We start from the raw sequence: 15,856 nt of genomic DNA on the forward strand, positions 1-15,856 counted from the left end.
AGTAAGAATAAGCCGTTAAGATGTGTAACTGTGACAACAGCTGGTATATATTGTGAGGTATGCTTAGCGTACTAAGAGACTAGCGTTTTAAATGAATAATATCATTCATTGCAATAAATAATTACTTTATTCCTGTTGTAGGTATTCTTCCTGCGTTACCTGAATCTGAAAAAAGCCTACAGGGCGCCATCCAACGTATGTGTGAAATGTGGTGGGAGAAAGAACTGGAAGGGAAGGAGCAGCTAGGGAAAACTGTATTTATTATATTGCTAAGAAAAAGCCTGAATAAAGCTGCTACGGTATGTGAAGCTATATTGAACTTTAAATTATTAGTGAATATTCCAAGAAAGATCCTCTCCAAAATACATTTTTTTTCAAGTTAATTTGTTTTCCATGTCTTAGTGCTTCTCAGTTAATGAAACCTGTGATACCATATTTGTCACAAATTGTCTTTTTGGGGTTGCTTGCATAAACCACATACTAAAATGTTACCTTCCCTGGAATGAACTTTAAAGATTTTTTGGCATCAGTTTCTCAAGAGAACAGTTTGTTTTACAACCATTTTTTTTCTTCACTAATTTGTAAAGTCCAGTGACAAGGGTTTGAGTAGCAATTGGCTCTTTTTTAATTCAGGTTTTAAGTGGTACCCTCCGTGACTCATAAGAGACTTCTTAAATGGGAAGCTTCATTTTCTGTTACTCTTCATCTCTCTACAAATATTTTTTTCTAGCTTATTTCTCAATTGACAGACTGATTTTTTTTTTCCCCATGTATTAGTTACTTAGAGCAATGTGACATATCTTTTGCACTAACCCAATAAATATCTCTGTTACTTGTTCCTTCCTTTTATTTTTCCATGTTAACTGCTTTCATTGTTTAAAGATTTAGAAGTGGAATGATGCAGTTTGCATGAAATACCAGCTTTCTGTACTCGAGCATGTCTTCAGTTGCTGAAAGTCAGTATTACTGCAGTTACACATTTTTGAAATCTTTTCCCAATGATAGCAGTGAAAGTAAATTAATGTTCATAGTTTTGCAATCTGGAAACCTTCTGTCTTTAACAGTGCATTTTAAATTCTTTAAATAATTCTTCACGTTAAAGGTATACCTACGCCACTGTAATGTGGGCTTTTTTTCTCTGTCAGGGTGCAGATGTAATTCGTCTCTGGAATCTACATCAGACACTGTTGTGCTTTGATTATGATTCAGAGGACAGTAATGAAGTCAAGGACTTGTTGCTTCAGTGTTTTATGAGTGTAAGACACATTAAAAAAGAAGAGGTAAGCAAAATTTTATCCTGCTCTGCTTTTCTTCTGTCAGTGGTCTTTGGTTACTTTTAACAGTTTTGCATTAAGCCTTTTGACTGATAAGTTCTGACATAAAGTCAACGATGCTGGGGCTGTTATCAGACTTTTTGCTATTTTTTCTGTCTCCAAATAGGAATGCTCTGGTTTTTGATTTTGGGGTGGTTTATTTTGTTTTTCAAAAGTTTAATGCAGGAGGGAGGTGAAATAACATTTGCTCCTCCTAATTTTTCTTCTGATTATTCCTAAGTAAGTAATGTTGCTGAGCATTAATGACAGATTTACTGAGTTTGAGGTTGGACGGCACCCCTGGAGATCATCTTGTCTAACACTCCTGCTCAAAGCAGTCAGCTCGAGCAGGTTGCTTAGGGTCATATCCAGTTGCATTTCTGAACATCTGCAAGGATGGAGACCTTATAGTCTCTCTGGCAACATGTTACAATATTTGATCACCCTTACAGTTAAACAAACAAAAACCTATTTAAAATAATTTCCTGTATTTCATCTTGTGCCTTTTGCATCTTGCCCTGTCACTGAATACCACTGAGAGGAACACAGTCTGGTGTACCAGCTGCTCCTTCCAGTTTTGAATTACCTGCAAAATTGCTGAGCATGTACTTCTGTGTCACTAATGAACACGTTAAACAGTGTTAGTCCAGTATCACAGAATGGCTTGGGTTGGAAGGGACCTTAAAGATGATCTAATTCCACCCCCGTGCCACGGGCAGGGACACCTCCCACCAGACCAGGTTGCTCAAAGTCCATCCAGCCTGGCCTTGAACACCTCCAGGGAAGGGGCATCCACAGCTTCTCTGGGCAACCTGTGCCTGCACCTCACCAGCTTCTGAGTAAAGAGTTTCTTCTTTATATCTAATCTAAACCTACTCTCTTTGTCGACCGCACCACGCAACTTGGTGTCATCAGCAAACTTGCTGAGGGTGTGCTCAGCGCCCCTGTCCCTGTCACCAACAAAGATGTTAAACAGCGCCAGTCCCAATACTGACCCCTGAGGAATACCACTCGTTACTGATCTCCACCTGGACTTTGAGCTGTTGACCACAACTTTTTGAGTGTGACCATCCGGCCAATTGAGGCTCTGGGGTACACCACTAGTGGCTTGTTGCCCACTGGACTTCTTGTTCTGAGCTAATGTTCAAACATGTGCAGGGGAATGCATGTGTCATCTTCTGAAAATGCTACTGCAAGACAGGTTTGTTTGTTTGTTTCTGTCCTCGTCTTCCATTTGGAAAATATCTAGCAGCCTTAGTGCTGTGGTTAAGTGTTGCCACATTCAGGGAAGTTTTTTTTTTTATCATCTCAGGAAGCTTTTCCAGTCAGTGCTGTATTTTGCCATCACTTATTTCACCTTTGCAATTTCTTCAGTGATCTGTCTAATGGGAGTCTTATTTTAGTAGGAAATGAATTCTTACTCCTCTATTTATCTGGCAGGTCACTTTCCATGCTTGAGGAAACCACTTCCTAGCCCAAAATACAAGGGGAACCAAAACCTATCCTGGAAGACTCTGAGATAGAGTTCAGTTAAATTGTGTCTACAACCAATTTAGGTATCTATGTGGGAGCCAAATCACTTCAAGTCCTGGGAAGGATTTAATTGCTTAAGCATAAGTAAATGACCAATGCTACATTAAATGACCTAAGTTCTTTCAGACATCCATGTGGGACTGGCACATAAAATACAGGGTCTGTTGTAGATCTCTGCTTTCTGGAAAACCCCCTGAATGTTTAAAATTGTTTTGTGTTTAGGCGGCGGCAAAGTGCCCCAGTCAATGGAGTCAACAGAACATTTCATCTTCATAAAGCAGTTACTTGACAACCGATCACCTGAATCACTCTCCAGGCAATTAATATTCTGGAGACTTAAACATCCAAATTTAGATGTCTCAGTTTGTCAACCACAACTCAATTACAATATGTGAACTGCCCGTACAGTTTCGGAACGGTGACTGTCTGGGATTTCTCTAGCTCTGCAGACAGGTGATTTAGTGTCTTGCAATTCAAAGTATCAAAACCATTGTCATGTTGCTGTGAAACTACTGTGCTTCAGTTGCAAATCCTTCTGTTTGGGGGTCTTGCATCCTGAGTACGGTTTCAGTGCCACCCAGCTCATGCATATTCTCTAGTCTCCCTGTCTGGGTCATTTTGCTAATGATAGGTTTCTTGTAGCAACATGTCTAACACACCCTCAGCATCTCTGCTGTACCTTTGTCTTAACTTCTGTGTCTAAAATGCTAATAGTCGTAGCTAATATCAGCATGATGTCTGAATCGCCTATCAGGTCTTATATTCTCTTAAAGATTTATTGCTTGCAGGCTTGTTCTACAGTTCATAACAAAAGTATTCCTCGTTCTTTCTGGAGTGTGCATCCAGGGTATAACTCCATCACAGCTTAATGAGATGTAATTCCAGTTGCAATGATCCTGTGTTACCATGGGCTAGCATTCCTGTTTTCCCCTCTGCAGCATGAATGCTCATGCAGCTATGTGATGAGTTCATTCAAAGAGGTAGCTGATCAGTTTTCTTCCTAGGGAGATTGTCAGCTAGATAAATTGCTTTGAGTGGTTTATCGTATGCAAGGATGAAGAGAATGGGAGGGTCAGGAATATGGTATCCTGACTTTTAGACCAGACTAGACTGATACAGAATTGCACATTTATGCTTCATTGCAAGATCAGGGAGTTCAGTTTTTCTGCCTTCCATGACTGTGCTATTCAACACGAAGTAATATTTCTCACAGGCTTATTATAAGACTGCATTACTGGAGTGAGCCTCTGAATTTATCTGTGTGGAATTTATGAAGCCATTCTTGTTCAGGTGGGGTTTCCAATCAGCTGGAGAGCCCTGCAGAGCATCTATTACTGTGTTTTAGAGGTAGGCCTGTTCTCTCGTCTTCCTTGCTAACCTTGTGTGTGTAAATGCAAGTGCCAAAGTCACAAAGTATTATGGCCGCAAGCACAGCAGTATGAGGTGCTCTGCACCGTGTTGATGGGCTAACCCCAAAGATGGCAAGCTCACAGTCTTACTCACCTATCACCCTTTTACCTCTCAGGATACCGAGGATGCTGATGGCGATAATCAATTCAGGTCCATTGATCACAAGCGGCAGGTTTGATTAGAGTCATTCACTATTGTTCTCATGATCAGGGTCAGTCTGTTGAGATCACAGGAAAAAGGAATTGGACAGAGCTGAATACAAATTTCTGTTGGATGCTTTCGTCACTTCAGGGGGTTCAAAGCTACTTTGTGCCTTTTCTTTATCTTTCTGCCAAGATTGCAGAAGATGAGAAGAGTTTGAGTATGGCCTAACCTTTGCCTTGTTGAGGTAGGAGCAGTAGGTCAAGACTCCCTTAACTTTTCAGTTTGACAAGGATGTTGATGGGAGTGTACCACTGGGACTCCAATAAATGTATTAGACCACCAAAGTTGGAGATGAGTGGCTTTTTTTTTATTTTTATCCGGTGTTTTTCTTTCTTGGTAGAAGCATCTCTTGTTTGACAACAGAAAGGATTCTATCAGACTTGTTGACAAGAATCATGACGTTGTATTTAGCCTTTTAGGTCTTCATTTTAATGATCTTCTGCATGACTTCTTGACCTGCAGGCATTTAAGCCATCATTTCCACTAAAGAAGTTTCTGCCTGTATTCTTCCTTCCCTCTGTCCCTACTCGATAATGTTGTAGGTGCCTGGCGTTATCAGCCTTGTTTGAGCCTCTGTTTTCTCATGGGTCTTGACATACCTGTTGGTTATGCTCTGAATGGAAGAGTCTTTGAACTTTATTATTGCGTCTTATGAGTTTTCCTGCTTTATTTTGTCTAGAAAAGTACAAAGGACCTCTGCAATTGTCTGACTTGCTCTTATATATGATCAGACTTCTCAGAGTCTCAGAAGCTGGATACTTTCATTCTAGGATGACACAGAGCTTGGTTGCCTATACAGATATCATATGAGGTTCTAGTTCCATTGGCAGCTCTTGCTGAGTCCAGAAGAGCAAGGGTTTATTTCTACTCTCCACTGCCTTCCACTTCCTTTTCTTGCAAAAAGTTTTCTTGCTTATGAAAGTTGTCATTATGACTTCTAAGTTGCTAAAAGGAAAGAAAACCTAATTCAGAAAAAAACTTTTCTTCTGCTTTTATGAATTAAAGCATCACCAGGAGGCTGGTAATATTACCTTCTATGAGACAATATGAAAGGAATTGTCCTTGCTAATCACAGCACTTATTTTCCTCAGTGGCCCAGCTGTTCTGTGCTTTTGTTCAAAATTATTTCTGTATCTAATGCTGGAAGAGTTGTCATGTTATCTTATCTGTACCTTCGCCAGCATTACAGTGTCAGCCCAAAATGATGCTGCACTTGACAGAGCTCTGATGACTCTTGATGTGAGGTTCATGAGCTGCACAGTCCCTTATCATTATAGAATACTACCTGAAGTCAGTCTAGAACAGAGAACAGACTGGACATTGGAAAAGAAGACAGGCAGATACACAATCCACATAGGTATTTGTTTCACATTTCTCTTCAGTGGAGTAACAGCAATACTTGAACTAGGTTTAAAAATTAAGAATTGTTACTGTTGAAGTGGCTCTTAAACTCGGTGTTCCTCTAGGGTCTGACTTCCATTTTATATTCGTTTGTTTACTTTTATGTTTTTCCTCCCTTTTCCTTTACCAACAGGGAAGAAGATTCTTGAGCTTTTTGTTCAGCTGGAATGTCAACTTCATTAAAATGATACATGGAACTGTTAAAAACCAATTACAGTTTTTTCCAAGGTATGCATCACAGTTACAGTTCTTAATGATCTTTAGGAGCTTGGCTAAAATTTTGTTTGTCTCAAGCTGAAAAACCTAGTATGTTGATTAAAAAATATATCAGCATCCAGAGACCTTCAAATCTGCTGAATATAAGTACCATATTGTTTCAACAACTCCATTTAATTGTTGCTTTGTACATGCCTGTATATACAATTATAGGTGTAGTAAAGTGCTTTTTTAGCATTAGCTAAAGCAAATGATTTTTACTTAAAATGCGCTGCATTACTTGCAAAGTTGGTGTTAGAGAACTGCAGGTCTGTTCCTGCTTCTGCAAGGTGTTGTTATTTTTCCTGTTAACAACCTCTGGTTTAGTATGGTAAGATTCTAACAAGAGACAGTCTAAATAAGAAATAACTTGTAGGATCATAGCCTGAGAACTTGATTGATGGGTGAAAAGCATGGATTTTTTTCCTTTTGATTATTCAGAGAAATGTTATGTAGGTTATTCTTTGTATTAAAATTAGAGGCTTTCTAATGCTTTCAGTTAAAATAATTTGTGTATGCATTTGTAAACAAGTTAAGGCATTCATTAAGAGATTAAAATATCTGTGCTAAGTTTTGACTTTCCTACTGTAAGAGATTTCTTTTTTTAAGTGCTTGGGTTCATTAATTGACAATTAACTTTGTTTTTCTGTAATTATCAGTGTAGACTTTCAAGATATTTACTTCCTCTAAAACTAATGTTGATTCACGGAACTGAGAATAATAATGGTACTAAGCAAAAACTTCATGCTATTATTTTTATGAGTTGTACATAGGATGCTTTTTTGATAGTGTTTCCCATATGTTAATACAGATCGTTAATGGAATACATTTCAGAAGTTTACTTCAGAGCATGGAAGAAGGTGTCAGGAGAAGCTTTAGAGGTATTACTTTGCTTGAAATTTTGTTTGGATAACTCTGCATTTTAACATGGGGAGATTATATGAATTTTCAACCTAGGAAAGGTTCCTAAGCAAGCCTCAAGGAATCCTTTCCGTAAGGAAATGGCCTCTTCAGCATTGCCAAGGAATAAGGAAGTCATGCTGTGAATGTTTAGCCACTGTGATTGGCTTGGTTGTACTTAAGCACCTTTAATTCTGCTGCTGAAATTTTTTATACAATTATGCACGTTCATTTATTTTTTTTTTGTAAACACAGTAGTTAGCTGAGATACTGAAACACTTACTCAGTATGTGCTGGGCTACATATTTGATAGCTTAAATATTTACCAAGTTTTTGTAGATTTCCGTGGGAATGATCAAAAGTGTAATTACAGCATCACAGCAAAGCCCCAGTCAAATTTCCACTCCAGTGCTTATAATTGTTTTCTAGTGTGTTAACAGTAGCATGTATGTGTTTTTACTGTAGATACTTGAACATAATTGTATTCAGGATTTCATGCATCATGGAATTCATCTTCCCAGAAGCTCTTCTGTTCATTCTAAAGTTAGAGAGGTAAGATCCTATAAAGCATGACATGAACTAGTAGCATCAAACTCAGATCATAAGCATACAGTAGAAATTTTCCATTTCCAGCTGAAATACTGTTCTGGGTCTGGCTGGGATGGAAATAATTTTATTCATAGCAGCCCATATGGTGCTGTGGTTTGGTGTTTGTTGACTAAAACAGTGTTTTAGCTGTTGCTGAGCAGTGCTTGCGTGGTGTCCCGGCTATCATTTTCCTCAGTGCTGCCTCCCTAGCAAGTAGGCTCAGGGTGAGCAAGAAGTTGGAAGGGGACACAGCTGACCCAAACAGACCAAATGGATATTACATTCCCTGTAGTGCCATGCTCAACAATAAAAAATGAGGGAAAGGGGATTTTGAGAAGGCAGCCATTGCTTGGAGACTGGTAGGGCATTGGTCTGGTAGTGGAAAGTGAGCGATTGCATTTGCATCACTTTTTTTCTTTTTTAAACCTCTCTTTCATTCCCTTATTAAACTGTCTTTATCTTGACCCACCAGTTTTCTTGCTTCTGTTCTTTTCCTCATTCCACCAGGAGGGGAGTGAGTGAGCAGTTGTGTAGCGCTTAGCTGGAGACTGGTGTCAACCCACCATAAATACTTATCTGAAAAGTAGTATATTCTGAAAGACAGATCATTAGAACAAATTTTAAGAGGAATTTGCACCAGCAAATTAATGATCAGCACTAAGAGGAGTTTGGCACCAGATTTCCTTGCCAAAGTTGAATAAGAAGCTTTTTAAGACAAGGCACTCATATCTGATCTATACCTTCTCACTTCCCGTGCTTTCCCCCAAATATGTAGAAGCTAGAGTGCATAGTATGTGCAGTAAACAGCTTGATATACCAGTATATTTATCCTGTCTCATATCTAGTGGGTTCCCTTGTCCCCTAACCCAATGTATTTCAAGTAAATAGAGCAAACTAGTATAAGCATCCTATGTTTTATCAGTACAAGACATGTTCAGCCATTAAGGCATAGAAGTGTAGGTGTTAACTAACGTATCTGTTACCAGTGCTTGGTAGCACTGTGTCAAGAAAAAATAAGGGTCTGTGTGCCAGTTTTTTTCCCCCTACTGTTGGTTAGAGTTATCTGCCACTAGTGATGTTGTATAAAAAGGCAGAAAAGGACTAAGTACGTGGTCCAGCAAGTGTAACCAGTTTTGGTTGCCCCCAAGGAAATGAAATGCCTAATAATTTGAGAGCAACAACTGTTTTAAACTGTTTTACAGACTGTAGAAGGAAGGTCTCTCATTCACAGGAAGCTGTGGCTATCCCTTCCGTGAATTTGACTCGTTGATGCTCGTTTCAATATTATTTACAGAACTAGCTTTTTTTTTTTTTTTAACTTAATTCACGTTTTTATTATTAGCCAGTACTTGGAATACGGTGCTCAGAATTACTGTGGTTTTTTTTTGCTTTTGACCTAAAACATTACAGCAACAAGCAAAAAGAGAGACTATCTTATATGTATATGTAACATTATATATGTTATATATATAAATAACAGAGATTATTATAAATATATATATATATATATATATAAAACAACACAGAATGAGTACCCATTCAGCAACTTCATAGTCTGTTGGTGAGTAGGAGCTCAGTGAGTATTTTTCAGGAACTTAAGCCAGAATGCCTACTTTTATAAAAGGTTATCGATGTTCAGTGGTAATGCCAAATCCACATATGAGAAGGGGAAAGTCCTGTTCCCCTACTGTATATTCTGTTTATTCATGGCTGCACAGCTCTGCACAGAATTGCTTCTGTTGCAATGTTGATGCATTGAAAATAGTTTTTCATTTTCTAATATAAGTTTCAGATTTTTCCAAGAATATGAAAATAAAGTTATTTCAACAGCTATATTAAGAATGTACGGTATTAAACATACAGATTTTACAAAGTTCAAGTTTAGAATTTTGATGGAGTAGGATTTTGACAGGGCATTTCATTTTATTGAAAATCAGAGAAGCTTATGATCTTGAAAGAGGACAGTGTAAATAAATCTCTTGAATTGTGGGGGTGGGCAGGAGTCTTGGAATAAATTTGTAATGCTGCCCATTCTTTTTCAGTATGCAAGAATTTAATTTAAAATGATCCTTTAGAGTACAGTAGTTCCTGTAACAAATAAAAGTGCAAACAAAAAAACAGTTCACTTGAGCAATGTTTAGGCTACTTTATTGAAAGAACAGTAGATTTACAAAAAAAGAAGGGGGAAGGCAACAGGTAGAACCCTCCATCATGAATTCAAATTTCTGATTATATCTGTTTGTCAAATATCTGACACTCACTGTTCTCCTAATGAAATCTATTGCAACACAGTAGTGATTTGCCATTAATTCTGGCAAGATTAGATTAGACTTTCTTGAATACAAATAATAGTCACATAGCCTCTTATAAATAACATCATGTCTTAATTTAAATTCATCTGAAAGCCAGGAAAAAGTATTCTTCCACTATAGCATTGTTTCCGTAGATCTGATTCACAGACTTCCCAGTCTAGCTGTAGTTGGGATTACCTGAATTATTCAAGGTTGACACTGGAGGGGCCTTCTTTTCAAAACGCCCAGTGTATGCATATCATACAAACATACCAAGCTACATGATGTCCTTTCTCTTATTCTGCCCTGGTCTTCTACTTAACTTCTTTGCCTGCATAGTTCAGGTATAGTAGAGGCTTTAGGTGACTAAGCACTGTTCCAACTCACAAGGGGTGGTGCTTCTTGATTTTCATCAGTGTAATCATATGTATTACATCTGTAGATTTCTGTTTGGATAATTCTATTTAACAAATAGCATTCCTTTGTTCTTATCAGAGAAATGGGTTCATTTGTTTGTAGTTGATATTTACATTGTTGCAAAGTATTTCTGCCAATTAGTTTAAACAAATGACAAGTTTTTTACTTAAAAAAAAAAAAAGGCTCCTGCAAAGTTGACTCTCTAGCTATGCTTGTCATTCTTATGTGTAGATCTTTATATAAGTTTATTGAATATAATGAATAAATAATGGTGTTTACTAGATCTATTTTTTTATTATTTTTGTGTCTCTTTAATAAAATATAGTGTCAGTTGATGTGTCTAGTTATATCATGTCCCTTAGCATGGAAAACTCATTGGTCTTAAGTAAAGGATGAGGCAACTCCACCCCTGCACACTCCCATTCTTGAACGTATATAGCAGCGTATGAAATATTTGTGGTCTTTTTGTTTTTGTCAGATGCTGAGTTATTTTCATAAACAAAGTAAAGTTCGTCAAGGAGTTGAAGAAATGCTCTATCGATTGTACCAACCTATCCTTTGGAGAGCACTGAGGGTAATTATCCTTTTCAGAATATAAGGCTATCTTTCTCCAGCTATTAAATTTTGGATCCCTCCCATGTCTTGTTTTTAATAATATACGTGTGTGTATATATATAAAATACATGCATATATATTCATAATTTTCATATTACTAATGGATCCATCACTAGAACAAAGTTTTTTTAGTTTGCTTCTGTCATTTTTTGTTATTTTTTTCCTGTTGTGTTCTACATTGACAGCTTCTGTATAGGGAGCAAAGAACTTTTAGCTGAGAAGATAACAGACATATCAAGTAGGTCATAGAGAATTTGCTTTAATATAGCAAAATAGTCCAACTATTGTGAACATAGACTTCAAAAAGGTACAGGGAGGATATTCAAAAATTGAATACAGCAATTATATGAATCATGTAATGATTCAGTACAAGGAAGGATTGTGCATTCCAGATGATTCAATACCTTATTTGTGATAGGTGAAAGGAAATATGTGACTGAACATCAAAATTTGGGTGTTGATTTTTGGTTAGGCCACTGTCTTGCTTTTGTATAGTTAATTTTGCTCATAGTACTGCTGAAGTATTTACCATTTTTAGAGAACCATTGCTGTGACTCAGAAACACCAGTACTTTAAGATACAGAACTTAGCCTGGAAGCTTATAGTTGTTCCTAGTAGTGTGGATTCCTCTCCCAAGCTTGAAATGTCAGTTTAATTTTAGATAACCAGTTTGATGCTCCTATTTTAGCCAGTGTACAAACCCCTAATTTAATATAGTGAGGAACAAATCTTGTTCTGGAACACTGGTTATATAAAAGAAAGAACTCATAAAGGGGCCTCTTTACCCCTCCTTCCTTGCAGAAAGGAAAACTACTTCAGTTATAACAATAAGTATTCATGATGAAACTACTTGTATTCCTCTCTAAGTCTTTAAACTGAGAATGGATGTTTGTAATACATAGTTCTGTTTTCCCTAATTGTTTGTTTTGCAGATACTTAGCACAAGCTTGCTTTGTGGCTTTTATTTACACGCATTTATAGGCCTTTATGCAACCTTAAGTTTTTATGATATAAACCCTTATGTAACTTTATCTGTATTCACATGTTTATTATGAAAAGTAATCCTTACGTGCAAAGATAGCAGAAACAGTTGTGCAGTGGTTGATTATTCTTTAACCAAAAAGTGTATGTTTATTGTGAGATAAGTAGTGATTAAGCTATTTCGTAGCAAACTCAAAAAGTCAAGAACCATTCGTCTAGGAACTCAAGCTGTTCAAGAAAGTGATTTCTTTAAAGGGGTGTTTTTAAATTTTTTTTTTATATCATCATACACTTTAACTTTGACTGGTGAAAAATAGTGTTTTAAATAATGGGAAGTGAATTTTAGGACTTGTAAGATCCGATGAAACTTACAAGAAAGCTCTGAAAATAAACTGAACAAAAAAATTAAAATACTGCTTAAAAAGATTGTCAGTTCCTCAAAGTAGTACGAGCATAGAGGCAAAGAAACATTTTTTTAAAAAATCATTTGAATAACTGAAGGCTCCTCTTAAGTGGAAGAGTCACTGTGAAATAAAATAGTCCTAGGTTCTACCCAGGCATCTACTCTATTAAACTGAAGGCATTTATTCTATTAAAAACTTAAATATGCAAAGACATTAGGGATAAATTCCAATTAATTGAAGGAAGGAATTTAAAATGTGGGTACCCAGTTCAGAATTAAAATGAGCTTAATGGAATTCAGTGTGATGTAGTTTATCAAAATTGACTTTTTGGAATGGCCATGGTAGACAATATCTAGGATGCTGTACAAAAAGAGGGTTTAAGTTAATTTTCGTATGAAATATTAGTGTAGAAGAGCTATTTCACCCTTAATTCACATACTAACTTGTTCCTTAACAGAAATCCTCAATATAGACAAACTTGTAATTGAAAGATTTTCTGCATCTTTGTAGGACTTTATTAAGATTTATAATCTTTCCACTTTTAGCCTGTTTATATTATCCATGATAAAATCAAGTAAAGCACAAGTCCTTAACTAAAGAATGTATAGATGGGCTTTACTTACTTGGACGGTATTAAATTTAGAATTGCTATTAATTTTGTTGGCCTTCAAAAATTTTGTTGGCTTTTTTCTTTTTTTTTTTCTACCTGGTGATGAGACAACTCCCTCTCCACCCCCAATGAGGATCAATTCAGAAGGGAAATACAAAATAAATTGTAAATAAAGTAATTGTGATTTCCTGGTTTTACTTGGCATTAGTTTCTTTAGTTCTAAATATTACATGGTTATACACTTTTTTTTCTTATCCCTGCTTTTTGTCCGAATAATTCTTATGACAAGGGAAGAAGAAAATAGAATGGTTTTAGCAGGATGTTCCCTGAACTATCTCTTATCTTGTTCCAAAGATTAAGCCTACTTTGCTTGTTTCATTAGATTCTCTCTATGTATGCTTTATTTTTTTTTAATTGGACCCAAAATCTGAACAGAATTTTTCCTTCTCTCTTCCTTCCAAGAGAAGTGAGCACAGGCTTTTATCAAAGACTACTGTCTTTGATAAATAAAATATTCTCTGGTGGTTATATTTCAGGTTTCTTCCTGAGATGCATTAGGTTTCATCTTTTCTTCATTTCCTTGACTGCTCTGTGTTTACTATCATTTATGAGTCCACAGAGCCAATTATTTTTCACTGGTTGTCTAAACATACACTTATTTCATTTTTCTTTACATTTGGGGCTCTACAGCCAGCAAAATGTGTAGTGTAACGCCCTGAAAATGATTACAAATGATAAAATGTCTGAGAGTTATGAGGCTTGCTTTAGAATTTTGATGAGCTGACTGCAACTCAAAAAACACTACTTACTACTACTAGTAGTCCTACTACTTACGTGCACAGATGCAGAACTGAGTATGTTTATGTTGGATAAGTTATCCTCCAGGCTTGCTGGTACTTAGTTTCTAAATGCTGTTTTCTTGAAGAAATAGGCTTGAGCTTTTCAATTAAATTTCCTTTCTCTGTGTAAGCTTAATAGTAAAAGCTGTGCTTGAATTCAAGATTCCTGTATTCCGAAGAGCAGCTTTAAGCCCAAGTATGTATGTCAGGTGACCAAGAGAAATCCCAACTGCTTTTAATTTATTCAGCATTACAGAAAGCAGAAGGGCTCAGACTGTGACTCTTCAGGATCATTAAAGTTGATAATGCTTTGAGAGCTTATTGTACTACTAGCTTGGGATTTACTGAATGGGTAGAAATGTAAAGTGTAAAAAAAAAAATCCTGTTACTATAACTTCTTCCATATATTCAAAAGCTAATCTATCCCACCTACTCCATTAGAAATACGAGATTGCTAGAAGTGTTTAGAGAGCAGTATTTCGCAAGGGTATGCTTTTCAATACTAGGTCTGTACTTACCGAAAATATACTTTTTCCTTCATTCTAACAGGCTAGAAACTCAGAAGTTCGATCAAATGCAGCATTTTTGTTTATTGATGCTTTTCCTGTCCGTGATCCTAGTTTTAACGTTGAAGAGATGGACAACGAAATTCAGAAACAATTTGAAGAACTTTTTGTAAGTTTTAATGAAGCTGAAATGCTGAAAACTAACTAAAAATAACATTGGTATAATTAAAACACATGGAATTTTAGGATAGTATTCATAGGAAATACTGGAATGCAGAAAAAAAAGAAAAATAGGCTAATATTTCAACTGTCTGTAATATGTTGACAACAGACAACATTGATCCATTTTGACTCTGAAGAGGAAATATTTGGCATTATTTATTAGCCTGTGAATGAAGAATGCTCTTGAAAGACTAGATGCATGAGCAATGATCTTGATCCTTACTTAACCTAGGATTGGTGGAGAGAGCTTTATGTTTAATTAGTAAAGATTCAATGGAAGTTTAGTACTGTATTGCTAGCTATTTCTGAAATGAAGTACAACAGAAAAAAAACAAATCTGTCATACAGCAGTGGATTTGCAATAATGCATGTACTCACATTGTTCTTGTGTTTGTTATAGAATCTCTTAGAAGATCCTTATCCAGTTGTCCGTTCTACAGGGATACTTGGAGTTAGTCAGATAACATCCAAATATTGGGAGATGATTCCTCCAACAATTCTTGCTGATCTTTTAAAAAAACTAATTGTAGAGCTGGCATGTGATGTAACATCTGCTGATGTTCGATGCTCTGTTTTTAAAGTAAGTCTTTTTTCTAAATTTAAAATCGTGATTGTCATTTCTACATTTCACCTGAAGCAAAAGTTTCTAGGATAAGCCACTTTTAGGCGAGGATGCTACTTATTCTGCAAAATGACAGATGCAATAAAGTTCCTAGTACAAGCAAATTCTGCGCACACTTTGTAAGTCACATAATAAGAACGAACAAAATGTCTTCCAAAATGATGTCTGTCTGGCTTTGTGAATCCCAGTCACTTTGCATTTCTAGTCTGATATTCTTTGTACTTTGTTTGTACCTGGTAACTTAGTTGTTTTAGCTATTAGAAGTTATGCTTAGTATGCAGGCAGGTTCTGGTACGTTTCTGCGTCACTAGTTTTAACGTATCCCTAGAGAAATTCCCTAAGTTATATTTCCACTTAAAATTTTGTGCATGTGTCAATTAATTTTTAATTTGGAGCTATTTTTGTGTTAATCCACACTTGTTCCACTACAGTGGAGGTCCATACTGAATAAACAGAAAGTGCTGAGTCAAAAGGAGCTCAGCAAATAGAGACTAATTATTAATCTGAAATCAACAGAGTTTAGGGAGCTATTATTGCTGCCACAGAAAGTATTTGACATTGTGTCCTTAGAAGGCAAGACTATGGCCTCAGCATAGATCTAAAGCTGCTTCATCTGAAATGAGTTCATTGAACATGGTTCACTGGAAATTTGAAGTAACTTTTGCGAAAGAATGCTACAGGAAAAATATGCATGCACAGAATCTGCCCCTATTTAATTTAACCTTAGAAGTGTCATGGTCCAGTT

The 15,856-nt window shown here is 36.4% G+C and overlaps 1 protein-coding gene across 2 annotated transcripts in view; it reads left to right on the forward strand.

Moving 5' to 3' along the window:
• Positions 1-15,856, forward strand: part of NCAPG2 (non-SMC condensin II complex subunit G2) — a 45,833-nt gene that overhangs the window by 6,838 nt on the left and 23,139 nt on the right. For both annotated transcript variants that reach the window (XM_083823699.1, XM_083823700.1), the window contains exons 5-12: positions 142-299; positions 1,146-1,280; positions 5,995-6,089; positions 6,928-6,997; positions 7,482-7,568; positions 10,791-10,886; positions 14,311-14,436; positions 14,890-15,069. In XM_083823699.1, the coding sequence (XP_083679825.1) occupies positions 142-299; positions 1,146-1,280; positions 5,995-6,089; positions 6,928-6,997; positions 7,482-7,568; positions 10,791-10,886; positions 14,311-14,436; positions 14,890-15,069 (947 nt within the window). The remainder of the gene's footprint in view (positions 1-141; positions 300-1,145; positions 1,281-5,994; positions 6,090-6,927; positions 6,998-7,481; positions 7,569-10,790; positions 10,887-14,310; positions 14,437-14,889; positions 15,070-15,856) is intronic.

The sequence above is a fragment of the Anser anser genome (assembly GCF_964211835.1).
Source record: "Anser anser genome assembly, chromosome: 2".
NCBI lineage: Eukaryota > Metazoa > Chordata > Aves > Anseriformes > Anatidae > Anser > Anser anser.